The sequence below is a fragment of the Tauraco erythrolophus genome, chromosome 14, assembly GCF_009769465.1.
Source record: "Tauraco erythrolophus isolate bTauEry1 chromosome 14, bTauEry1.pri, whole genome shotgun sequence".
NCBI lineage: Eukaryota > Metazoa > Chordata > Aves > Musophagiformes > Musophagidae > Tauraco > Tauraco erythrolophus.
This window is the reverse complement of record NC_141478.1, coordinates 1,652,117-1,678,592: the sequence shown is the minus strand read 5'-3', so window position 1 is coordinate 1,678,592 and position 26,476 is coordinate 1,652,117. Positions and strand designations below refer to the sequence as shown.

The window sequence follows — 26,476 nt, the reverse complement described above, 5'->3', positions numbered from 1 at the left end:
TCAAGGCAACTGGCAAACTGGTGGGGAGTTTGTGAGCTGGTTTGACCAAAATTCCCCCAAACCCTGAAATATTTGTCAGTGAAAGCCCTCCATCTTCTGTTTCCATCTCCCAGGATGTGCTGTTCCTATGAAATTTAGATAAATTTAGTTTTGGAGACCGACAAACTCATCAAACGGCGGACAGAAGCGCTGTCATTTAGAACAAGAATATTTCCTGATGTTTAATTTCAGCCAATAAACCATAAAACGCCCCATTATTCCCATAACCCCACAACGTCTGCCGCGCCAAGGAGCCCCTGGCAGTCGGTGTGTGGCTTTTACCTGTTCATAACCCTGTTGGGTTTGAATGGATTTTGATGGATGAGGAAGATGCTGACACCCAAACGAGCCCCACACCAGATTTCCAGGGTTTGCTATAAACGATGGAGCCACCACAGCTCTGAAAATACCAGTGGCCAGAGCGAGGGGTGACCTTTGGAGGAGAAGGGACCTGTGCTCCTCACACTTGAGGGATGCAAACCACTCAAAGACATTTCTTTATATATGAAGATACTCAAAGTAGGATTTTTGGTTCTGTATCAAACAGATGTCAGGGAAACCCATGGTGTGATCCGTTCAAATTCAGCGGACCGACAGCACATCCGAAGCAACCCGCTGCCGGGATGTGTCAGGGAGGAGCATCACTCACCTTCCAAACTGAATATCCTCTCCCCCAGCGCGTCCACGATGTCTTTGAGCGCTGCTTCGTCCGTGACGTTGAAGAAATGCTTGTCATCCGGGTCGCTCGCTATAAATTTTATCTCGTTCAAAAAGGCTTCGGGATTGATTCCTCTTCGGTTATAATAACCCAGTACCTGGGTTGGAAATAGGAATGCAAGATTCAGGGGTTTTCACACCATGGATAGAGTTGTCCCAAAGCACCTGAGGGAGGGGTGTCTATCTAGAAGGAGCCTGAAAGCCTTGGCATCTGACACCCTGGGGAGTGGGAATTTGCTGGGATTCCTCCAGGCAGCCCAGACTGGGCACTGATAATGCAATTCCAGTGCCCGGCGCAACGCAGGGTCCTGCCCGTCCCCAGCCACAGCGCCTGCTCTGGCAGCTGAATCCAGAGCTGAGCATCCCACTGCCTCCCACAAAAGCAGGGACAAAATGGGCTGAAAACATCCCATCCCCCCCCGCCCCAACTCACCGCCACGGCGTATCTGGTGACGTTGTCCTTCTCGCTGTCCTCAATCACCTTCTCCAGGTCTGGGCTGTCGTGCGACTCTCCATCTGTGATGACAATCATTACTCTCTTTGCCCCTTTGCGGCCACCTTTCTGAAACGCTTCCGAGCTGCAATTGAAGAGATGCCCTGGGCTGCTCAGCCTCGCCAGGTGGGTGGCAGCTCACCCAAACCACCGCGCCCCATCGCCCGCATCGTACATCGCCCAGTGGCGGCCGGTGGGCTGCTGGCCCCTGGGGAGGTGCAATCGGGTGCAGGAAACGTTTCAGGACTTTAAAAAGGGATTTTTTTTGCACCGATGGAGGTGGCTTCTTGCAAGAGAGGAGCCTATAATCCAGCAAAACGCCCTGAATCTGCTAGTGGGAATACTGGTTGGGCTGCGGAGCCGGCACTTGTCTCGGATAACGGGAGATGGAGCTGGGGGTTGGAGCTGTACTGAGCTCCCGGGTACCCAACCGGGGCTGAGCTACGGCTGCTGGGGCAGGTAGCATTTGGGGACAGAAAGCTCAGCTCTGGGTGCTTTCAGGAAGAGGACACATTTTCAAAGTCTGCATCTGCACCCTCCTTCTGGTCCGGCTGCCACCGAGGATGGAGCAATTTTGCAGAACATTTTTTGGAAAGCACCAATTAAGGACTGAGACTTTTTACAATAGCGTTTTTAGAGCCTGGCAGTACGCCCTGCTTTCTAAGAAGCAAGGAAAAGTGAAGGGGAAGAGAGGGAAATAAAAATAAATGGTGATTTTTAAATTTGTCATGGGAATAAACAGGAATGTGAGAGATTTTTACCGAGCAAACTCTATCCCATAGGCAGTCCTGGTTTCTGTACCTCCTCTTTGCTCTATGTGACTGGCAGCTGCTACCACATCTTTTACAGACCTGTAGTCATTTAAATGAAACTCATGGACGACATCTTCTCCGTACTGAACAACCCCGACCTAGGGATTAAAAAAACATCACAAAGGACGCCAAAACCCCGCCGCGTTGCGAGAGCCTGCGAAATAACAGCCACTGTTAAAAATCAATCGCTCTGCCCCACTCTGTCCTCAGTTTTCCTGCTGTGGGACCATTAATATCACGGAATTTTATCGCTGTTCTCTGCCAGCTCTCGCCCACCATCTGCTGCCCCTGCCCTGCTGTAGAGGTTTGGGGTGACGCAGACGTGCCGTGCCCCGGGGCGGACCCACAGCATCACTCGCTAGGAGCGAATGGGGGGTTATTTGTGCAAATTGTTGAGTTTATCCTTGCACAAATCCCTGTCTGAATCAGCTCAGTCACTAATCGGAGGAGGACGGAGGGCACTTCACAGCTGCAACAAGCTGCCTCTGCCCAGGGCAATACTTCTGTATTTCTCTATGATTTCATCCTCCCCGTGCCCGGCCGGGGCGCGGGATGCTGCTCTCGCCAAAGCTCGTTTAGGGACATTCATATCAGCATTATTTCCACGGGCTCAGCTTTAAAATTTGATAGTTTATTTTGGGAAGGCACAGTGCCAAATTTCATTGGACTGGCAGAAAAAGGCCATCGAAAACGAGCCCGTGAGCGTGGCCGGGAGACTCTGCACGACACCAGGGGGATGCACAAGTTGTGCCGGGGCTTACTTGGATCTGGCCGGGGCCAATATAAAATTTTTTCAAGATGTTTATCAGGAAGTGCTGAACTTCGACCCAGGGATAGATGCTGTTTGATCCATCCAGAACTATGATTATGTCCATGTACGTCTGGCATCCTGTGAAAAATACGCAGCATGTTAGTGAAAGACCTTGGCAACGCTCCCAAAGGGGCGATTTATGGCTTCGTTCCTCACGGTCAGGTACTTGCTCTTATGATTTGTTCGGAAAAAAATCTTATTTCAATCATTCATAAAGACTTCTGGGCTTCAACAAGGTAGAGAGAAGCCACAAGCATCCTCTCTGCCGAGAAAAGACCGGATAACTTTCTAAGAATAACACTCAGCTGTATCTTTTCTGATTCAGGTCTGGACCTTTATCCGGTCTAATACAGTTGCACACTTCAAAGAGTGGCCCCGCTGCAGGGAAGGATCCGGCCCCCGCTCCCCCCGCGGAGCAATGAGCAATGCTTTACCCCTGAGTCACCGCTCAGCCCTGCCTGGACTCGCCCTGTAACGCAGGTTGGGCATTTCCTCCCCTTCCCGTTAAATCCTCAGCGACGAGGCAGCCAAAAACCCCAGTGGGGACCCCAGCAAAATCCAGCAGGAGGAGCCGAGAAGGATTTAGGCAGTCGGCGGGTTCTCAGCGGTGAAAATTGCTCAGCGCCATAGAACCATGGAAGGGTTTGGGTTGGAAGGGACCTCCAAGACCATCCAGTTCCAACCCCCCTGCCATGGGCAGGGACACCTTCCACTACACCAGGTTGCTCAAAGCCCCATCCAACCTGTCCTGGAACACTGCCAGGGATGGGGCAGCCACAGCTTCTCTGGGCAACCTGTGCCAGTGCCTCACCACCCTCAGAGGGAAGAATTTATTCCATATTTCTGATCTAAATCTCCCCTCTTTCAGTTTAAAGCCACTGCCTCTTGTCCTGTCACTCCACACCCTTGTCCAAAGCCCCTCTCCATCTTTCCTGTAGTCCCTTTAGCTACTGGAAGGCTGCTCTGCTCCACACCGTGAGAATTAACCGACACCAAAGGGGTGATGGAGCTGGGGCATCGCGCCCCATGCCTGGCTGGGGCAAGGAGCTTCTGGGAGCCCTGATGGTGCAGGACGGGCTTCTGCAATTTCTTACCACCTACAGAAACACCAGGAAGCTTATTTAATACCTCAAAATAAAATCATGTATCCAAATTTACCAATTTGGGCCAAAATATTTAGCTTTTAGTCAATGAGCTCTTTGTTCCGTGCGGACAAGGTCTGAATTCTTTCCCTATTTTGCCTTCCTAGCTGTGCTGATAAAATATTCTGGACGCTTTTATTTCTGGTTTCGGAAGAATAAGGTATTTTTTTGTCTTCCCCGCGTGCCAGTCAAAAGGAAAATGTTTACCAGATGTCTGTGTCCGTAACCCCCTTTGAACCACTTCCCTGCAACCATTTCCTCTGCTCTCTTAAACACTGACATCGCTTTCTTTTTCTCAACGGGACTGAAGCGATCAGAGAGCAGAAATTCCCTCTGACTTCAAAGGTGGGGTTAGAGCCACCAGGCAGATTATTTCTCGTACTCTGCAGAGCTGGAGCCACCGTCTTGGAGAACCTGAAGTTGGAGTTGACGCGGGAGCACATGCCCGTGGTGTAGTAGGAGCTCCCGCACTCGTGGGACCAGAGCGGGCTGCAGGCCTGGGGGGAAAACCAGAGCGTCAGGATGGGTTTAAAATTGTCATTTTTTTTGGTTGCTGCTTGGCAAGGCTGTCCTCTCCTTTGGCATCTTTTTCCCCATGGAAGGTGAGGTTTCTGAGCCCCACGGTGCATGCAGCATAGCTATAAATACACTGAGAGGTGTATGTTTGCATGCCTTTGTGTGCATGCATCTGGATTTGCATGCCTTTGCACAGATGTGCATACATCTGGATTTGCATGCCTTTGCACACTGATGTGCATGCATCTAGTTTTGCATGCCTTTGCACACTGATGTGCATGCATCTGGATTTGCACGCCTTTGCACACTGATGTGCATGCACCTGTTTTTTCACGCCTTTGCACACTGATGTGCAAGCACCTGGTTTTGCATGCCTTTGCACAGATGTGCATACATCTGGATTTGCGTGCCTTTGCACACTGATGTGCATGCATCTAGTTTTGCACGCCTTTGCACACTGATGTGCATGCACCTGTTTTTTCACGCCTTTGCACACCGATGTGCACGCATCTAGTTTTGCACGCCTTTGCACACTGATGTACATGCACCCTTGCAGCACCCTGCCCACGCAGGGGGGCCGGGCTGTGCCAAAGCCCCCATTCCTCACCAGAAAGCTGTTGTCCTTGGGGTTGGTGGCCAGGCTGAGGCCGAGGCGCATGTTGTCCTTCCGCTCGGAGACGTTGGAGAGCGTTACCCGTCCTTCGGAGAGAGGAGGTGGTTAGGGGCAGCTGCTGGCCAGGGATGCCAGGCACCCAGCCCATGGCCCCGTGGTGCTCCCCGGTATCTCTGGAGCACGAGGGAACCCTGCAGAGCACCGGAGCAGAGCTGTCTCTGCCCACTTACACCGCAGACTTTGTGCTTTTGCTTTTTTTTGGGAGTAGTTGTTCAGATAAGAATTGTTTTTTTTTTTCTTAGATGTCACAGCCAAGAAAGAGAAAAGTCTTCTAGGGAAGGAAGCTGTGAGTCAGGGACGACGTCTCTTAACGTAGTAAATCTTTAGGAAGAAACCCCTTTGAGCAGCTCTAGCATCTCATCTTTTATTGCCGGGCCAGCAGGCGTTTAGTGGCTGATTTATCTTTGTGCATTGTTTTCGTTTCCCATGTCACAGCCCAGAAACTGGGCACATCCCCCAGGGCAGCCCTGTCTTTCTGTTAATGCCAATATCATCTCGCTGTGACACAAACGCTGCCCAAATCAGTCATTCCTCCGCTTCAGGGACTCGGGCAACGCGGCTCACCGTGGCCCACGGCTCCTCCTTTGCTGTTCTGCCCAAGAAGCAAACAGAGGAGGAGGAAACAGGGCAATTAATGGTAAAATTGGGGGTTGGTTTAGTTGCCTGCGACCTTTGGAGGTTTAAACTCAGAGGAGGCTCAGGAAATGAGATCCACAACCCAGAGTTCAAGGGAGCAGACGGTGCCATCCCACTGTCCTGCTCCGGTACCCAGGTATGCTACACCTCTGCGGTGGGCAGCAGGATGGTCCCCGCCAGCTCCTGCACCCAGCACCCACTCGGCGTGGGGTGGGAAGGGGCAGAGCACCCAGCCCATGCCAGCTCGTGGTTCTCCACACGTCAGTCATCCCTGCTCAGCAATGCCCCAGGGCAGCTCCATGGCTGGTTTTACTCAAAGGGCCTCAGTGGATTGTGCTAACTAGACAAGTTAATTGGGAAAAAAAATTAAATAGGATGTGCCTGCGGAACTGATCTGGTCATTTGAAACTCGTTTCCAATGGGAAAAATATTGCTTTTTAGCAAGATTCAAATTTACGCACACAGGAGTCTGATTTCCTTGGAGAATCTTGATGTTCTCAGAGCAAACAAAAAAGAAAACAATGCTTTAAAAAAACCCAAAAGATTTGGAGCCAATCAATCAAATATTGCAGATGACCCAAAGTTCCTCCTCTCTTATCAGCTCTGGTAGAAACCCAGGATAGTTCAGATTCATAATGATGAAAAATAAAGTGAGAACAGCTGCTCCAGCATTAGAAAATCCCAGACTTTACCCCCAAACCCCAGCGATGCTCCTCAGGACCATGAGAAAGTCCTTGGCTCCCACGTTCCCTCTTGAGATCCTCGCACCACCACGACCCAGGGAGGGCACCTCCCGACATCGCGATATTGTGCTGTTGGCACGATCAGTGCCAGACCAGCCCGAGAAACCCCAAGAAAGACCTCGCTCTCTCCAGCCTGGGAGATGGGACTGAGATGTCTGGGGCACCGGAGCACCCTTGGCATCTCTTCTCCTGTGCCACAGTGACAGGGCCCCGGGGAGGGATGGGGCTGGGTGATAATTCCCCGAATGATAAAGCCATGGGGGGCTGGGGCCAAAACTTGCCTGTGCCCAGGGAACTGGCTGTGCTGGGCACAGCATCCGAGCATCCCCCGAGAACACAGACACTGCTGTGTGCAGTCAGGGGTTTGCTAGTGGAACCATTATCTGCTGGTAATTTTATCCTGATCATTCAATAAATCAGTTTAAGGTATATTAAATACAAACTTTTTTACTTTATCCCGATTTATCATAGAATCATAGAATGGTTTGGGTTGGAAGGGACCTTCAATCCGGTTCCAATCCCCCTGCCATGGGCAGGGACACCCTCCACTACACCAGGCTGCTCAAAGCCTCATCCAACCTGGCCTTGAACACTGCCAGGGATGGGGCAGCCACAGCTTCTCTGGGCAGCCTGTGCCAGTGCTTCACCACCCTCAGAGGGAAGAATTTCTTCCTTAGATCCCATCGAAATCTGCCCTCTTTCAGTTTAAAGCCATTGCCCCGTGTCCTGTCACTACGTGCCCTTGTCCAAAGCCCCTCTCCAGCTTTCCTGTAGCCCCTTCAGGTACTGGAAGGTGCTGGAAGGTCTCTCTGGAGCCTTCTCTTCTCCAGGCTGAACAGTCCCAACTCTCCCAGCCTGTCTCCAGAGCAGAGGTGCTCCAGCCCTTGCATCATCTCCATGGCCTCCTCTGGACTCGCTCCAACAATTTGCTTGATTTTACCCTAACATTGTTTAAAGCTCAGCACCAGGAGCGACATGATCACCGGACATAATTCCTTATCTAAAAACCCTCCCAAAACACGCAGTCCTCGTGCGTTTGGGGACAATCTGGCCGATGCCACTGGGTGCACCTTTAGGGAACATAGCAGTGACAAAAAGCACGGTGCTAACGGCGCCCACCTCCCCGCTGCCCCGCGGTACCTAGGTTGAGTTTGGTGCAGTTGCTGTGGGTGTCGCTGGTCACCGGGCACTTGTAGACATCTCCTGTCTTCTGCTGGCCGTTGGTTTCGTAGGGAGCTCCCACCACCAGCCTGTGGAAAGAAGGGTCTGTCAGTGCCCAGAGGCTGGAGGGCAGGCGTGGAGCAAAGCCATGGCCACCGCCGGAGGGGAATAACATGATTCCCATCCCGAGTCCCTGGTAATTGGGTCAGGTGGTGGCAGGAACAGGTCTCTTGCTGGATGGACACCATCATTCCCCGACCTGACTCGGTGCGAGCAGCAAAAGCACTACTCCACCTTCCCCTCCCCACGACAGCAGGCAGCAATAAGCCGGAGATGATGACTCATGGCTGCTTGGAAGCAAAGCCCATCAGATGCACCGGGGGCAAACGGATGCCTGGCGGCGAGCGAGGTCTGCAAAACCATCAGAGGGCATGGGGAGGAGCAGGGAACCCCCTATCACCACCTTGGCTCACCGCCAGCACCAGCACCGGAACCTTCAGCATCCATCTGAGGTCCTGTGGTGGGCACGGCTGGTGCCAGGGAGGGGGAAACAGAGGGGGGATCCCTTCTCACCACTGCTTTGGTAGGAACTTTTTCATGCCAGGATTGCTTTCAGGACATGGATGTGTAGGAAAAATCCTACCTAGCGATACCTGAAGGAATGACAAGGAGCTGGTATAGCAGTGATGGCAAATCGCACCAGGATCTGTGGGGAATTTTCCCCATTAAAAAACTCAAAGAGCAAATTCCAGGAGTTTTTCTCCAATTAGGGCTGTGAACTTACGAGCAGCCCGGAGCAGCACATTGGGATCCCCAGCTCAGCGGTGGGCGAGGATGTTGGGCATCTATCTGTTCTTTAAAATCAGAGGAGCTGATAAAAACTCGAACACCCACCAAGGGTGCAGTCGGGATGTATCTGGGACATTGCGAGCGTTTTTCTCAACTTTTTCGTGTGGACTTGACCAGAATAGTACAAACCAAAGGAGGAAGAGAGCAGGACTTGAGGAATTTGGCCATTCCTTCCAGGCTGGTTCAAAAATACTCTGAACCACGGGTTATTGGCATCTTCTGCTCCCAATGTGTTAGCCTGAAATAAAGCTGCACCGTTGATTTTTTGTTTTCCAAATCCTATCGGTGGATACAACCGTCCCAGTCCGGATCACCAGATAAACAGAACCTCTTTTGTTCCGCACCGCCCTACCCAGCAGCTGCCAAAGCGACCGTCCCCGGCACAGATGTTCCCTGTTAGACCAAAAACGGTCTTTTTTTTTTAAAAAAAAACCCCTCTGCTTCTACAAAGACACCAAAACACTCATTCTTTTATTCCATCGCTGTAAAGCAGAATTGCTCACCAAATTAAAACTTCCAAAAATCTAAGCAGCGTTTAAGGATTCTCATGGAAATACTTCCTGTCTTACAGCTTCGTTGCTAACGAGGAGATTAATTAGGGGAAAATAATAACCATCTGGAGCTGTCCTCAATAGCATCCAGAAGCTCAGGGAAATCTGGTACCTTCTCCCTGACCTGTACAAGGCGTTTGCTCGTGTCCCTCCGCCTCTGGCACATGGTCAATGCCCGTTTGCTCATGGTCAGAGATGGGGGGGGAGGTGGAAGACGTGAAATATAGTGAAAAGGTGTGGGAGGGGGAGAAAAAAAGACCTTGAAGACAAAAAAAAAAAATAAAGGTTGAGGCACTCCAGAAGATGACGTTCTCATTTTTCAATTCTTCATTCCAATAGAAGAATTTAACATAAACAGGATTTAATATGAACTTCTCAGAGCAGTTCAACCCCCCTTCACCTTGATCTCCCCACAGCAGGAAAATCCCACCTGAGACTCTCCCATTAATTAATATTCACATATTATCACACTACCCATTAATAAATATTCCCAAACACCAGCGGTTATTAAGTCAAATCATCTCTTTCCAATGCGAGACGATGATGAGGGTGAACCACCCGTTCCCCCAGTTCACCAGCCCTACATCAGGGCTGGGAGCTCAAAGAAAGCCCAACTATTTGCAGACCCTGCCATGAATGCAAAGGGGTTGGGAGGCTCCTGAAACAGGAATTTTTGTCTCCCGAAGACAATGGCATTGTTTTCCCTTTTCGGTTCAATTTAAATGATTAATTAGGTGAAGCCGTCAAATTCTCACGGAAACTTGGCAGATTGGGGAAAAAGGTTTTTCCAGCTGTTTGAAAGGTGCCGGTCACAGGGATGCTGGAAGCGTTGCCCAAACTTGGCTGTCGGAGACGCTGCTCTACTCACCAGCTCGCACGTTGCTTACAAACCTCTTCCTTTACTTTACGGTTTGTGAGCTTGTGCTCTAAATATTATTTTTTCTATTAAAATAAAAAAAAAAAAAGAAAAAGAAATCCCATCCCAAATCACCCAAAACACCCACATCACCCAGATCCAACTGGAGCATCCTGCCGCAACGCGGAGCCATCCCCTGCTCCGTCCCAGCTCTCCCCGTCCCCACGCACCCTTGGGTCACCCCAAATCTCCCTGGAGGGTTGTAATTCCCACTCCCCACCAGTCCACGGCCTGATGCTAACCCAGTAAAGCCCTCTGCAAAGGGGGAAGCTGCAGGTCCTTGCGTCATGGCTTGGCTAAGAAATGAAGCTTGAAAAGAAAAGAAGCAAACAAGCCCGCCCTCGGCTGCCTTTTCATGCGCTCCTTATGGGGAAAACAAAAGCAAAAAAAAAAAAATTAAAAAATGCGAAAAGCGCAGACTGCTCAGAGCAACATGTCTGAGGACGTATTTTTAACTTTCATCCCAGGGAAAAAAAAAAAACAACAAAGCAACAAACCAACAAAAAAGGAAAATTGAGCTGTTTAGTGGAAATACCAGCGGAGCCTCTGCTCCATCTGTGCAGTCCGGGGAGTGGAAACCCAAATTCTGCAAAGCCTCACCTCAACCAAAGTGACATGTCAAGCCCAATTTGCCATTTTTGGCACTGTTTTCAATGATTCCGTTACTTGTGCACATGAGCAGCGCGACATAAAACCCGAAACGCTGCCGGGCTGCGGTGTCTGAAACAATTAGAGCCACAACTGCCTCGTTGAATTATTTGGTGTTTTTTTTCCCTTAGTCAAAACACGGTCTGGTGCAATTCCCTGTGTCACAGACATTAATTCCTGCTGGTTATCTCAGTGCTGAGCCCAGTAAACGACGTTTGGCTGGAGCACATCTCCCAGAACAACATCCGTCCCCGATTCGAAGGCACTGAGCATTGGAGGAGCCGGCATTTCCCTGGGAAACATCTTGCAGAGTCCAGAGCTTAAAAATTCCCAGCAGTTGGGATGTACGTCCAGGTTCCTGGAGCTGAAGGACCACCAGCATCCACCAACAGTCCTCCATCTGCTTCTGCTTCCTTTCTTTAGTCCCTATTTATCATAATTTATTTTTCTCTACTGCCCACGTTTTTAGAATCATAGAATGGTTAGGGCTGGAAGGGACCTTCAAAGGTCATCTAGTCCAACCCCCCTGCAAGGAACAGGGATATCTCCAACTAGATCAGGTTGCTCAGGGCCTCATCCAACCTGGCCTTGAACGTCTCCAGGGATGGAGCAATTTTAATTTCTGCCTACTTCTCCTGGGTTTTACCAGCATTTTCTCCTGCCCAGGCTCTATTAACCAGCATCTTTGCCTGGAGGTAGCTCAGCCCCTCACCCCATACGCCTCATAATCCCACACCCCGACCCAAGGGTCCTCCAAAGACCCCTCAACCTTTCTGCATCCAGCAAATTCCTGATATTTTAAAGGAATAACACCCAACCCCGGCACAGCGAGCTCCCTGGGTGCCTTGCGGAGACGTTGCAAAGCTCATTTTGAGCCTTAAGATATTTTGATTAAATGGAAAGAAATGAGGAAAGGAAGGTATGTCTAGCTGGTGATCCTGGAATGCGGGGATTAGGGAGGAACGGAGAGGCAACTACGCTTTTCACAGGATTTTTCAATCAATGGGACACTTAATCTGCTGCGAGGCAAATTCACTTGCAGTTAATTTATTCAAGATGGAACTGGATGAAGAAGTGATTCAGGAGGTTCAGGAAAGGGAGAGTTCAGCTGTGGAAAACTTGAAATGGGATCGGGGCTCCTCGAAGGGAGCGTGACAGAGGAACGGACGTCAAAATGTTTTTCTCCACGTTGGCAACGGCGGAAAAAAAAATATCTCGTGGGAGCCCAGGGAGAGGCAGAAACGGTGGAGGAGTCAAAGAGACAGAGGCACGAGAGGATGTGGGACGAGAAAACGAGTCCTTGGTCCAACAGCAGCTTCGTGTGCAGATTCCAGCAAATTGTTTCATCAATCTCTGGTCGTTTTTTCATCTTTAAATAGGAGATGACTCCACTGAAGAGCCCAGGCAAGGCAGGGCGGCTCTGCGGATGGCGATGACTCCATCGCATGGCGATGGGCAGTGACGGGCAGATCGCTGTCCTGGTGAGTTCTGCTCACCACGAGCAGTCAAAACCCTTGTGTCGGTGACCAAGGGCCACCACAAAAACACGCCTGGGACAAAGAGTGATGACCAAGCACCGGGCGACCTCCAACACGGGCTCGTAGAGAGAGTTCGAGTTGATGGCGGTTGCGTTATTAAACCCAGATCCACCCCTTGGCACTGCCCAAAGCCCGGGGAGGGGCAGCAGAGATATCAGAAGGTGACAAACTGATTTTTTGGGTCTCTTCACGGAGAAGTCCCATGGGAGGGAGCTTGAGGCATCTGGGAGAGGAGCGCAGGCTGGCAGCGGGAAGGGGTGCTGGGTCTGGAGCACCAAGAAGCCATCTCGATGTGCACTGGGTCAACAGTGTGTTAAATAATGTCAGCTGGGTATGGTCAGAGAGAGGTTCTGAAGGATGATGCGCAGAGCCAGGAGTGATCCAAACCTTTGCTTTCCCACCAGGCAGCAACGAGAAGTTTCACCCAGCCCAGGAGCCAAGGCCGGGATATCCGACAGAGGAGGAGGAGTAAGAGGAGGATGATTACAGAGGGGAAGTATCTGCACTGTCTGCATCAGGTTTCCATCACCTTCGGCAAGGGACGATGTCCCCGGGTGCTGCCACCCGGGAGCGGATGCTCCCCCCGGCCACCACTGTTTCATCCACATCCTTCTCTCCTGCGTGGAACATCATCTTATCCCGACCTGTTCCTGATTGTCTCCAGCCCTAGCACTGCTTCCGGGCCCACGTCCTTCACACAGCTCCGGAGGGACTCTTCTCCAGCACCTGGCTTTGGTCTGACTCGTTACCAATGAGCCATTTGGGCTCGTTATTTCCCAGCGGTTGCAAGGGAACATTATGCCCTTTGCAAGACCTGGTAAATCGTCCCTTGGTGGAAGCATTCCCCCTGATGCAGGTGTTAGGACCTCTTATAGAATCACAGAATGGTTTGGGTTGGAAGGGACCTCAAAGACCATCCAGTTCCAACCCCCCTGCCATGGGCAGGGACACCTTCCACTACACCAGGTCGCTCAAAGCCTCATCCAACCTGGCCTTGAACACTGCCAGGGATGGGGCAGCCACAACATCTTGCTCACTCCCAGGTCTCCCTGTGCTCCCCATATCACCCCAATTAACAGACAACCCGCTAATGAGGGGTTGCAGCACTCCATCCCCACATTTGGTGAGTTTTGGGGGATTTCTCTCCCAAGATCTAGCACATCCTTGCTTTGAGGTTCAAGTCCCACTGGAGCCCGGCACAGGGAGTGGAGGTGACTGGGATCAGACCCAGACCCACTCCTGGACATGACCTTCATCCCCATCCCTGTCCTCTCCAGGGTGCCCAGCTGTCACTGAAGCACACAAACATCCTTGGTGGTTGTTTTTTTTAAAGGCTGATCAACGTTTTCTCTGCTTTATAACAAACCCTCTCATTGCACAACGAAACACAAACACGACTGTAACTCACCCAGCTGTTCCGCACGCCGGGTCCAGCCGGGAATGGATGCTCCTAATTACACAGCCTGTTCCCACAGCGTGGCTCCGAACCCTTCCCGTGGCCGGGCAGGACCCAATGGGCCATCTCCCCCCACGCCAAGCATCCATGTCACGGGAACAGCCCTGAGGGGACCCACCACCAGGACACAGGACCAGAGACAAGTGGGTCCGAGCGCCGCTGCGGCGAACACACGGACATGGCAGTAAGCAAAATTCCCGGCGCTTTCCTTAAAATAGCAGATGACGGGCGTGCAAAAACCCGTCTGAGGAACTCGCAGAACATTGTGGTCAGCAGTAATGATACTTTCTTATTTCTCCTGGTGTAATTTTTTCCCTTTGACTTCGGGATATCGTAATAAGGAGGTGTTTACAGGCCAGGCCCGGCGGTGATTCTTGGCCGGGCTGTGGGTTTCCACCGTGGCGTTTGGAGTTGACGCACGTGTCCGTCGGGGTTCATGAGATCCCTGGCTTTCTTCTGGAGGTTTCCAAAGCAAACGCTGATCTGCCACTCCGGTTCTCGCCAGGTGCTTCTTGCTTTCCCCAGCCACCCGTTATCACCAGCTAACGATGTCTGGGGGGGTTCCCCCACCCATGCGTCTCTACGTTGGAGGCACCGTTGAGTCACAGCTCCATCCAGCTGCCCTTCGATGCTCTGAGACCACAGCACCAAGCCCCCAACTCCAAATGACAACGATGTGATTGCAAAGACCTTTTTATGGGTGAATAATATGGGTTGGGAAGGAGCAAGACCCCCCCCTTCCTCTACAGAGGTCTTCACGAGAGAGGCTGTAGATATTTCATGGCACATGTGTGTTGTGGTAGCACAGGGACTTGGTGCCCATCCACCTCCAGCCTCCCCGCTCTCATCACAGGAGTGGTACTGGATGCCAACGCTATGGTGCAACGAGGATGCTTTAAAAAAAACCCAAAAAACACCAAGGAGACAATTTTCCTCTGGGCACCAAGGGCCTGGCTGCTCAAGCTTGTGCTTGATGGGCCTCCTCCAGCTCTTCCTAAAAATCTTGCAGCAAGAAACGTGAGACCACGTCTATTTTTCCGATTAGACCACACGCTTTCTAAAAAATAAATGAATAAAAATGAACCTCACAGCCAATGCAAACTGACCCCGGGGGCTGTGACAACCCCACTGGGAAGATCTGCCCTAGGAACGTTGGCTGTCCCGTGTCCTCCAAGGTGCCAGGCACGGACAGACCTGCGGAGCAGCCCCGAAGAGCCCAGCGATGTTCATAACAAAACCTCTGGGATTTTCAGGGGAAAAAAAAAAAAGGTCATACTGTGCCAAAAAAAAAGGGACCAGCCCTGAAACTGGGAGATGGGGTGGGCTGTGACAGCATCCTGCACCCAGTCCGTGCCTGCAGCCCCGGCACGATGGGAGGGAGAGCCGGGAGCCGCCGTTATCCCCGCACCGGAGGAATGCTTTGCAGTTATGTACCCTTTCACCAAAATAATCCCAGCACTGGGGTACGGGCCAAACCACAGGAGAATTACAGCCAAGAAAGCCTCTTGCAGTAGTAGGGAAATAGCAAACCCTTTAACTGTTTTTCCAGATCAGCACAATTATAGCTTTAAATCCACCGAGCAGATTTCCCCCCCCCCCCCCCCCCCTCTTCTCCCTTTGGCTGAGCTCAGACTGGAAACGTCATGTCTGTGCCTGGAGCAGCCGTGAGGATGGGGGCTTGGGGCTGCCCCCCTCCAGGCACCCTTGGAGTGGGGGGTTATCCCTGGGGTGCTCGCAAGGATGAGCTCTTGCTGAGGGCAGTGGGGAACTGCGCAGGGGAGGTTCAAGGGGGCCAAATCCTGCACCCAGGCTTCACGGCACCCCTTTGCTGCAAAGCAGAGTGGGGACAGCACGGGACACGAGCTCAGGAGGGAGAGAGCACCTTGAGACCCCTCTAGAGCATCCAGCACCCCAAATTCTAGACCCGCTCCTCAGCAGCATCAGCGGAGCCCCGGCCTCAGCCAGCTGGGGAATGCTGTATTTATTGTTTTTACGGCTTCCGAAGGCTAATGAATGTTTATTCCCAAGGTTTTCCTTCCATGGCCAGTTCTTCTCAAGCTTCATTTTTTGCATAGCTGGAAACTTTCAATCCGCAGACACAGCCGGCACGGGGCAGCAGTCCCAGCACTCTCTGCGAGGAGCATCGCAGCTGCTGCCCTATTTTAACCTGATTTTAGACCTCTAAGAATATTTTCTCCCCAAACTCAAGGCGTTTCCCGTTTGCCACAAACATCCACGTACAGCACGAGCAGAGCGCACACGGGGACGAGAGCTTCTACGTCTGCGGGACGTACGTCCCACGCGCGTTGGTGGGAACTCTCTTCATGTCTGAACACACGTATTTTGCCCAATTAAATCCATCCACAACAACAAACGTGCCCAAACTCATGCGATTCGTACCTTAAATACCCCCAAAAAGGCATGAACCAAAGTATGACTTGGGCAGAGGAACAGCTCCAAGCCAAGGCAGCCCTTTGAGTCAACACCACGATCATCTCTGCCCTTACAGTAACTCCCTCTGCTTCTACCAAAACTCCTGCCAGGCCACTCTACCCCAAGCACAGCAGCATGGGGAGCTCCCGTTTCCCCCAGGTTTCATCTGAGATGCCCAATCCTGGGGATAAGGGATGCTCAGATCCCGTAACGCCGGGCACCACTTGCCCTGCCTGCACCAGCAACGTGCCAGGGCAGGGCAGCCGCTGCCTGACCGCCGCTGTACGGAGCTACGGTGCATGGTGGGATGAGTTTCAGTAGCTTGCTGTCATCTTTTCCACTCGCATACTTGGGAAAAGGCACTTGGGTTGCACCTCCAGCTTAATGAAAAAGGGAGAGAAAGTGTTGAGAGAGAGGTCTGGAAGCCACTTGCTGCTCGGGAAGATGATGAGCAGAGAAAAGCCACCCCAGGAATGGATGAGCTTTTCAAGCAGTATATATCCAAGTGGTTGGTTTCTTTTTTTTTTTCCCCTGAAGTTCAATAATCTGAATTCTTTCCTTCCAGATTTTCCACTATCAGTGTTGTAGTTACAGCCCCCGTGTGCAAATGGCCTGGCTCCTTCCTCGAAAGGTTGGAAAAAGGGAACTTGTCGTAACTAAAAATATACCTGCAGAATATTATATATGAGTTTGTGTATACACATTCACCCAAATATGCCTACACATACAGATATATATATATCAAATTTATATATATATATTTCTTTTTTAGCTTTTCACATATATATAAAAGCTGCTTTGAAACCCTTCTAAACCCATCCACACCAGCCAAGAGCAGCATTAAAAGGCTCAGACTGAAGGATAGGTGCCAAAGTCCTCAGATTCCACGTTTGGTATTTGGCAGCCGGGTCTCCGCACGTTGTTATGACCATCGCTCCTGTAGGAACCACCGCTCCTGAGATAACCATTTAGTTCCTCTGAGCTCTTCTGCCTTTCAGCAGATTTTGTTGAACTCCTCGGGGATGGCATTGAAGGACGTTCGTCTGGCTTCTGCCTTTACCAGCAACTGGGGTTTCATCTTGGCATCTCCAGTTCTTCTGCCTCCTGCCAGCTCCCGGGCTTGGCTGAGGCTCAGCACAATTATTATCCATCTCTCTGTACGTCCTTGGTTTATACTATAGATATTTTGTTTGTTCAGTCATTTATCCTTTAACCAGAGTGAGTCATGGTGGCTTCATTTTCTAACTGTGTACACATATTTAACAGGCATTTTATCCTACATAATTGCATATTCAAATAGATGCTGCACTCACGTCTACGCACACACTCGTTCGGTGCAGAGAACACCCTTTTTTTTCTTTTTCCATGCAGAAGAGAAAACTACAGCTGGGTCCTGCCTGCTGTTAGCAGGAGAGATGGGACAAGGACCAGAACAAGCCAGAGCTGGTCTTTGCTCCAGTGTCCTGCTGGGGAAAGGAAGAAGAATCTTCCCTTCACTGGCTCTCAGGGAAGCCAGTCCTTGACCACCCCATCAGTGATGGTGGCAGCTCAAAGGAATGAGGAAAAAAAGCATAAAAGCCCCTAAACGGCACGGAATTGGGGTCCCTTTGCCAGGGTGCAGCCAGGATCATGCCTAAACCAGCATCTATAGCTACAATTGGGCTGAAAATATCTAAAAAAAAAAATATGGGTGTTTTCCACTAATCTCTGCAGGGCCTCTCCCTCTGAGAGCTCATTTTGGGTAGAAATCTCTGCAGAACAGGAAAACCAGCCCATGCAAGCACTGAACACCCTACCTGCTGCTGCTGTCCCTCCTGGCAGGGAAACAAAACCCTGAGGGGCAGGAGGGAATCACACCAGATCCCTCTTAAACACCTTGGCCAGGACCTCGGCAAGATGGGTCAAGGGATGGGACAGGCTTGGCCACATCCATGCCCTGCATCTCCTGCCCAGGGGTCAGAGAGGAGGCTCTTTCCTAGGGACCAAGGCTCGGTTGTGGTCCCAGGGGGTGGTTTCCCACCACCTATGGATGTCATTTTGTCATTTGAGGAGCACGGTGACATGCGAGGACCTTGGAGCAAGGTGCCTGCGCACCGTCCACACCCGGTTAGGCTGCTCTCCTCCAACAGGAGATTTTTAGCATGTTTAGGATGAAACGGGATATGGGAAAGGGATATTCTCCAGAAGCAGAGGCAGGGAGGAATGTGATGGCAAAGACACTCGGTTCCTGCTCCTTATCCACTTTGGAGAACCAAACAGCTTTTCCTGGGCTTAGCCCTGACCCTGCAGGCACTTCTGCAGAGCTGGAGTATCTTGCAGGGGTCAGCACAAATACCAGTGGATTTTTTGGGTTTTGGATCTATTCCTGATAGAAGGTATTTCACAGCAAAGTTCTGCACAAGCGAAGGGCTCTCATGCTCTGAATCATCAGATCGGCCACCCTGGAGAGCACGGTCTCCATCCCACCACCTCGCAGACATGCCTGGGCTCTGCCCAGGAGCAGGTGAGGGATGGAGACACCAGGTTGGGCTGAGACCTCCTTAGAAATTAAGCACACGGTGCTGCCCAGGTGTGCTCCATCATGGCCTGGGAAGAGGCAAGGATGGAAGACTTCACATCAAGCAGAGCACCATCACCCATTAACGTCAGCCACCCCCGCCAGGTCACGAGCAGGGAACTTTGCAGGAATTTGCTTTATTTACTGGAACCACTTGACAGCCATGTTTATGTCGTGCTCCAGTGGCTTTGGCCATGAACAGTTGTGCTGTCAGGCAGCCCAAAATTCTTTACTCTTCCCCCAAAAAAGCATTTCTTTGGGTAAATATCCATGTTCTCAAGTAAAGAAAGGCTGTCCCATGCCAGATGTTTCCGGCTTCTGGTTTATTAAGTGCAAGCTGGCTGGTTGGGAAAGAGTCCCATAGCACAGGTTCACGGACAACACGGGTGGAAAGGATCCCAAAGAGACCACCCAGTCCCCAACACAGGGAGGTAGGGGCAGCTCCAGGAGAAAGCTCCCCGATTGCTGCACATGAACTTGCTCATGGACCATGGGGATGTCACCCTGCGAGGATGCCCTGGTACCTGCCATGGGGATGTTTCCAGGGAGACTCAGCATGGTACCATTTGGGAAAAGCACGAAATCCTTGCGGGAAACCAGAGCCTGCAGACAGGTTCACCACAGCATGCCTGTCCCCAACCCTCCATTAAACAGGAGGGAAGCGGTGGGCAGGGAGGTTTCAGGCTGAGCTGGTGGCAGGTGGGCAGCTGGAGGTTAAAGCCAAACCTCCCCACTCCTCCCAGCAGCCAAACATCAGCTCGGCTTGAGGACACGGGACAGGGTCCAGCCCCGTGCCCCCCTCCAGCACCAGCAAAGCACAGGTCTGATTTTGGAATTCCAGGGGTATCCAACTGCATTCATTACACACTGGCTTGCTGCCTAAGCCTGGCTGCTCTCCACCTGTGGGGCAGATCCTCCGGCTCCGCTACAATGGAGTCACTGGGAATTGAATGGGCTTTGGAGCTGCCCTCATTGCTCCAGCATCCAGATGTGCTCCTGGAAAGCACCAAGAGTCTTGGCCAACATCTGTGCAGGATCCCCCAGCGAGGATCTGCCCTGGCAAGGAGCAAAACATGCCGAGAAACCTGAAACTCGACCAAAACCCATCTGAGCTTCATCTTGCTCTCCTGACGGACACAGGCAGGTCTAAGCACTTCTGCAGACCACAGCCCTTTGGTGGAAACTCCATAAAATGAGATGGCCTCGACCCAAAACCCAGATGAGTTTCCAGTGAGCGTTGGAGGCTGAGAGGCCCCAACAAACCATGAACCTGCCTGAAGCAAAGCCCCACACACAGCACCTGCCACCAAAAGGCAGCTGGGCAGGACCCAGAGCATGGCACCCTCCATACACATATACCCACCAAACGCAAAATACACCGTTAAGCCCCACATAAATCTCCTCTTTTTGAAAGGAAAACGGTTTCTATTCTCTAATTTGCCCAGGCTGGCTTGGCACCAGCATCACCAAGAGCAAAGCTCGTTTCCCTTGGAGCTGCCCACCCCAAGCCGGAGGTTGGATGGAGCAGGAGGAGATGTTCAGCATCTCAGGTAAGTTAGTGTAGGTCTCTCTCCCGAGGCCAGCGCAGAGCTCACTTACCATTTCTTCCCCCCGATGTCATGCTGCTGCACTGTGTAGCCAAAATACGCTTCCTTAGAGCCAGCTATGATTTTGGGCCTCTTGGTGTCAATGTTGAAGGTGTCACTGAACCCTGGGGAGAGAAAAGAAGGATCCCATCAGCCAAGGTGCTGGGATGGTAGGAGAAAATACTTTTTGACTGTGGTCAGAGACTGAACAGGTCACCCCAAGTGGTTGTGCAGCTTCCACCCATGGAGACATCTAAACCCCAGCTGGACACAGCCCTGGCCACCAGCTCCAGGTGACCCTGCTTGAGCAGGGCTTGGACTAGATGGTCTCCAGAGGTGCTTCCAACCTCAATCATCCTGGGAACGCTGCTCTCCTAAAATGCACAACATGCCCAGGAGGGTCTTAGGCAAGACAGAGGTGGTTTTACCCCATCACAGCAGCTCTGGGGCACAGCATTCCCATGGCCAGCTGTGAGGCTGCCATCCCCAGAGTGCACCAGCTCCACCTCACCTGCAGCCACCCAGCACTCCTCTCTCCAGCCCTGAGCCCCCAGGGAGCTGCCACTCCTGGGGCTGCAGCTTTAAGCAGGTTCATTTAGGGCTGAGAGGCCACAGCTGTGCAAGCCCTGGAGGGTGTTCCCCTTCCCCAGCCCACCTGCAAAGGGGCTTCACCCCAGCAGGCACCGATGTGCTCCTTGGAGCTGCTGAGCTGGTGCCCACTGCTGCTACCAGAGCAAAAGTGTGATTCTGGTTTGTGATAAAGGAAAGATGTGCCGGTCTGGAGCCCATCACTCATCCCTGTCTGTGCAGAGAGATTCATGCACTGTGTTGCCTCCGGTCCCATGTCCCATGGTCCACATCCCAGTAGGTATCAGCCCACAACATCCTGGTCTTTATCTGGAGACCCACAGGCTTTGGCTCAGGCATCACGTTTGAACCCTCCACAGGTACAAACGCTGCCTGGCTTCTACGGGAAGGTGGTTTTAATTTATAATATTGTTTTCCTCATGGGTTTGCTTAAGCGTAGAGGACCATGGCCCAGGTCCCAGCAAGATGGTGCTGCAGGGAGAGATATATGATAGCCGGGATATCCCGGTTCTTTGTTCCCCTTCGGGCAGAAAGTAGCTGAGGTTGCAAATAAAAGGTCCTGGTGTCCCTGGTGAGGATGGCTTTAAAAGCAGCAGAAGGATCACGTTTGGTATTTATAGGGGTATAAAGGAGTTGTCAACAGGAGACACTGGGAATGCCGCTTCCCAGGCAGAAAAATTCAGGATGGAAAGTGGTTTTATAGGTAGGAATGTCCGGGATAAACCTGAATTTTTTTTTTTTTTTTTTTTTTGTGGTCAAAGGAACAAATCTGCAATGTTGGCTCCGTAAGCAGAGCCCGGCGGAGTCTGGCCAAGGAGAGCTGAGGTAGGAGCTCTGAAATGCTACAAAAAGAAATTCTAGAAAGCAGGGGGAAAAAAAGGAGACAGGGGGGTGAGGGATGAGGGCCAGCACATTTCGTGGTAGGTTGACCTTATTTAACATTACAAAACAAGTTAAATTGACCTTATTTAACACTACAGAACAAATTAAAGGCTCCTCTGAGTTAACCATCAGCCAGAGGAGAAGCTGAGGCTGGGACCAGCCATGGAGAGGAGTGATGGGCAAGGGGGAGGGGGGAGGTCCTGGGGAGCTGGGAGCACCCCGGGGTGTCACCTCGCTGCCCCCAGCGAGACAGGGTGACCCCCTGGACGTGGCTGGAAGAGAGAGGGGTGTCTTTTGGAGAGGGAGTTTTGTATTTCAAGCGAGGTTCAATTCCAGATAATGCAGAAACATCTCCATCACTTGGGTGCAGAGCAAGTGTCACAGAGGACGTGACGGATTTTCTTCCTATTTTTGGCCTTCAGTAGAATTTCTCTGCCCCAAGCAGAAGTTTTTGGGGAGTGGGAGCACTGGGACAAGTTGGAGAACCCCATCCCATGGCTCCTGGCTTTAGAACCCCACCGTGCAGCTGTAGCTTCTTGCAAAAGGCAGCCAGGCTTGTGAAAAGCAGTATAAGCCCCCAAATAAATAGGAGAAATGTTTCATTAAGTGCAAAGATCTCTGATCCAGGGGGGAGCGGCAGATAGCGGGGACCGGAGGAAGCGATGGGGCTGGGAAAGCAAAACGAGCTGGAAGAAAGTTTCCAGGCAATGGATGGCAGAGGGGAGGAATTTCCGAAAGCCGACAGATGTGGGTGCATTCGAGGCAGAGAGGCAAAAAAAAATAAAATAAAAAAAAATGGAGAATATTTAAACTGGCTTAAACTAATGGGAGATTTTTGAGAGGTTGTCAAGGAGATTTAGCAACCCAAAGAACCGAGGCTCATTTTCTTGTCGGGAGTGACATCACTGTCATAAATAAGTGACCAAAAGCCACATGTTTTGCTTGCGATGCTGCCAAGGCAGGAAGCCTCAAATACCTCCTTTCCGAACCGGAGCTTCTGTCGAGTCCAAACTTTTGATTCTTGTCAGGTCAAATATTGGAAAGGAAAAAAAAACAAAAAACAAAACACATTTGGGAAACAATACTGAGAATAAAAGCCACCTATTCTGCCAAAAAGAACAAAAATAAGTCTTCCCTGTAAGGGAAGGGGATGCTCTTGGGGCCCCGACACCCTCCTCCTGCCCACACCTCTGCCCGTGCCCCCTGCCCGCAGCCCTCGGGCAGGTGGTTGGATTCACCGCTGGCAAAGGGACCCGGGCAAGGTGCTGTCATGCAGCTTGGGGGCATTTGCCGTGGTGCCCCAAGGCTGCTTCTGCTGCCCGGAGAGGTTTGGGGCTTTAGCCCGCTGTCTTCGCTCCAAACCTTTGCGATTTAGGGAGAAGTGGAGCTGCCGGAAGAATTGCCTATATATTTTTATTTTTGACTGTGGGGAAAATGCAGTTAATTTTTCAGATGGCATCGTGCAAACCCAGCCTGTTTCATTGGCCTCCAGCACTTTCACAGCTCGAGATGGAGTTTCTGGAGCCGAGGCATGGGCAACGACATGGGGTGGGAGAAGCATCTTGGAGCCTGTGCCTGAGTCCAACCCATGGAAAACTGTTTCTGAGTCCATGTGGGCTCTTCTGCAGAATTCCACAGGGCAAAGGCAGCTTTCCCCGGGTCCCCAGGGGTGACATGAGAGGTGACATTGAATTTGGGGGCACTACAGGTGATCCGAGGAAAAGAGTACGAATGGGACATGAGAAGAGCACGTGCCGTGTCAGGCTCTTACTTTCTTGCAGGGACGAGTGAGCTGCAAGCTGGAGGAGCCCGGGAGCACATGGCGAGGGGAAAGTTCACATCTGCCAAAAACCTGGAGCGTGCCGGGGTCAAGCAGCTCCATCTGGCACTCTGAAACCTGCCCTGCTGGTCTCGCTCCCCTTTCCTCTCTCATCACTCAAACCCATGCAGGAGATGTGACTTCTGTGATGGGGCAGCGGGTCCATGGACCCCAACGTTGCCACGGTGACCCTGGCATCCTCAGCAGCCCTGGCAATGCCACTGGGCTCCTGTGACCCCATCCCCACCGCCAACGTGGGCTTTGGTGGTATCGGATGCTCCCCTGCAACCCATCTGCCATGCACATTATTCCTGCTTTTCTTAGGAATGAAATATTTGGCTTAACTAGAAAATGTTTAAGCTTGAGATTTAGGCAAAAACCAGCAGGTCTCAAGAAGGAGCAGGGTGGGCCACATCTCCTCGAGCTTCCCTCTAGCTTTAATTCCCATCTTTGCCGAATGAGATGCCAAAAGCTCCAAATTCCTCTCCAGGTCGCTATGTCAAAGCCAGCGTTTGTCATCAGCTGTTAGGGAACGGCGCGGGGTTTGGTGGCTGCTGCAGCGGCGGCTGGAGAGCCAGGGAATCGTGAGGATGAACAGAGGATCAGTCATCGCCCGCTCGTGTGTTCTAACATTCCTGGTTACCCACAAAATCTCTGACAAACAGCTCCGGGGCGTTAACTACACAAGTACCTTGTGCTTCCGTAATTCCAGCTTTCTGGCCCCCCAAATCTGGGGAGAAGCTGTTTGATAGCTTTAGGAGCAGAGGCCACGTTTCACAGCCCTAAGGAATGTGTTGATTATTCTTTTGCGGCGTGTTCATTAGTGATAAAGCAAACAGCATCGGGAATAAAGAGCGGCAGGTCTCTGGCTGCCCCTTTGCCAGGGAGATGCCAGGAAAGCGATAGGTTGTGGGGGTCATGGAGGGGTGCTGGCTTCTCAGAGCCCCACGCACCACAGGGCTTGGGGGGTCTGTTTGATGGACCTTCCCTGGCCAAACCTTGGCCAGTGGATGGACAACAGGCAGGTGGGGTGGTGGGGTCCCTTTGTCCCGCTGTTGGGGTTGTGCAGCCACCCAAAATTAAGTGGTCGTCATCAAAGCCTGGACTGGAGAGTCCCTTGGAAACCCACCTGGACAATCCCAAACGTGGCCCATGGTGCAAGCACGATGGTTTTACCATTTGGTGGCCCTTTAGAGAGGGAAGGAGCTGACTACCTTCTCTGGAAAACCAAACCAGGGAAGGAAAACAGATGGATGGTCTGACCCAAGGGAAGTGATGGCATCTCAGTGCATCAGGTATTCATTCCAACAAGCCACAGCTCAGCACCCCTTGGCCAGGTTCTCCCACTTTCATCCCAGACCTGCACCCTGCTTGCACCGAAGCCTCGGGGAAGAGGAGCTGGCCTGATCCGAAATTTGGGGACACCTCTGGTTGTCCCCAAGGTGGGCTGGCATGGAGGCATGGCGCCAGGGTCCCTAGCCCTGCCAGGTGCCTGCTGGAAGGGTATTGCCTGCCTCCTCCCTTGGCTGTATTTCTGGTGACAAGTAATAACCAGGGAAGCACCGGAGACGCCATGGTGCTCGTGGGACGATGCAAGAGTGGGGACAGAGCCTGCATGCAGAAACGTCCCCTGGGGCCACTGGAGAGAGCGGGGAGGGGGGTTTCTCTCAGGCAAAGCACATCTGGGCATCGTTCGCACCTGAGGGCACCCACCAGGCTGGGCAGCACACGGCGAAGGGACCGTTCCCAGGGGTGTACATCCCAGCCCAGCACCCTCGGCTCAGCCCAGGGGGTCCCGCACGTGGCACAAATTTTCTTTCAGTCTGGACGGCTGAAGGCCAGTGTTAGACCTCAGCAAAACATATCGACCAGGAGCCACGACACCTCCGGGTCCAGAGACCACCATGGAGTGGGGAAGCACTAACCCTTCCCACCGGCCGTCGCCGGCTGCTCCAGGTGCAGGCAGAAAACCCCATGGGCAGAAACACTCATAGGCAGAAACCCCCGTGGGCAGAAACACTCGTGAGCAGAAACCCCAGCAGGCAGAAACACTCGCGAGCAGAAACCCCTGTGGGCAGAACCCCCCGAGGGCAGAGACACTCGTGGGCAGAACCCCCCGAGGGCAGAAAACATCTGTGGGCAGAGACACTCGTGGGCAGAACCCCCCGAGGGCAGAAACACTGGTGGGAAGAAACCAATGTGGGCAGAACCCCCCGCGGGCAGAACCCCCCGTGGGCACAAAGGGCTCCGGCGGAGGATTTCTGTCCCCCCCGAGGCTCCCCTCCGGAGCCACATCCCCCCTCCCGCGGCTCCGCTCCGCAATAACCGCCACGTACCTCCGGGCAGCCCCTCTTGAGGGGCATTTCACCCCACGGACTCGGTGGCCCACGCAAGCAGCGCCCGGGACCGTGTCGCCGTCGCCAAACCGGGGCTCGGGGCGCGGGGCTGCCGGGGCGCGGGGCACCGCGCCCCGGCAGCCCCGCGCCCCGAGCCCCGGTAGCCCCAGGCCCCGCCGTGCTCGCCACCGCCATCCGAGACGGCCACATGTTCCCCATTAAGCGAAGAAAGGCAGCTCGGCCGCGGCTCGTTTTTAAGGATCAAGCAACAATGCAATTAGAAAGGGGGAAAAAAAAATAAAAGAAGTAAAAAAAAAAAAAAAAACCCACACCAAAAAAAAGCGCCAATCTGGCGTGTTTTTCCATCGGGATGGTTAGAAACGTGCAGCGAGAAGCGCTGGAGGGTGGCGGGAGGTGGGAGACGGTGGCAGCGGTCCTGGTAAGGGGGGAAAACTCTTTTTTTATTTTTTTTTTTCCCCTCCTTTGCAGGACCGGGCGGTCCCAGCGCGGCGGCTCGGAGCTGGGCTGAGCGCCGGAGGATGCCAGATGGAATTGCAGCAGAAATGACCCGGGC

The 26,476-nt window shown here is 52.3% G+C and overlaps 2 protein-coding genes across 2 annotated transcripts in view; one reads left to right on the top strand and one right to left on the bottom strand.

Annotated features, from left to right (window-relative positions):
- The window catches only part of FEM1B (fem-1 homolog B), a 55,346-nt gene extending 29,115 nt beyond the window's left edge, over window positions 1-26,231 (top strand). Inside the window, exon 3 of the transcript XR_015222550.1 lies at window positions 26,210-26,231. The gene's annotated coding sequence lies outside the window, so the exon portion shown is untranslated. The remainder of the gene's footprint in view (window positions 1-26,209) is intronic.
- The window catches only part of ITGA11 (integrin subunit alpha 11), a 45,838-nt gene that overhangs the window by 18,844 nt on the left and 518 nt on the right, over window positions 1-26,476 (bottom strand). Inside the window, exons 2-9 of the mRNA XM_086620530.1 lie at window positions 20,291-20,402; window positions 7,723-7,832; window positions 5,138-5,229; window positions 4,397-4,511; window positions 2,823-2,950; window positions 2,011-2,159; window positions 1,190-1,334; window positions 689-854 (exon numbers count right to left, since the gene is read on the bottom strand). Of these exons, the coding sequence (XP_086476656.1) occupies window positions 689-854; window positions 1,190-1,334; window positions 2,011-2,159; window positions 2,823-2,950; window positions 4,397-4,511; window positions 5,138-5,229; window positions 7,723-7,832; window positions 20,291-20,402 (1,017 nt within the window). The remainder of the gene's footprint in view (window positions 1-688; window positions 855-1,189; window positions 1,335-2,010; window positions 2,160-2,822; window positions 2,951-4,396; window positions 4,512-5,137; window positions 5,230-7,722; window positions 7,833-20,290; window positions 20,403-26,476) is intronic.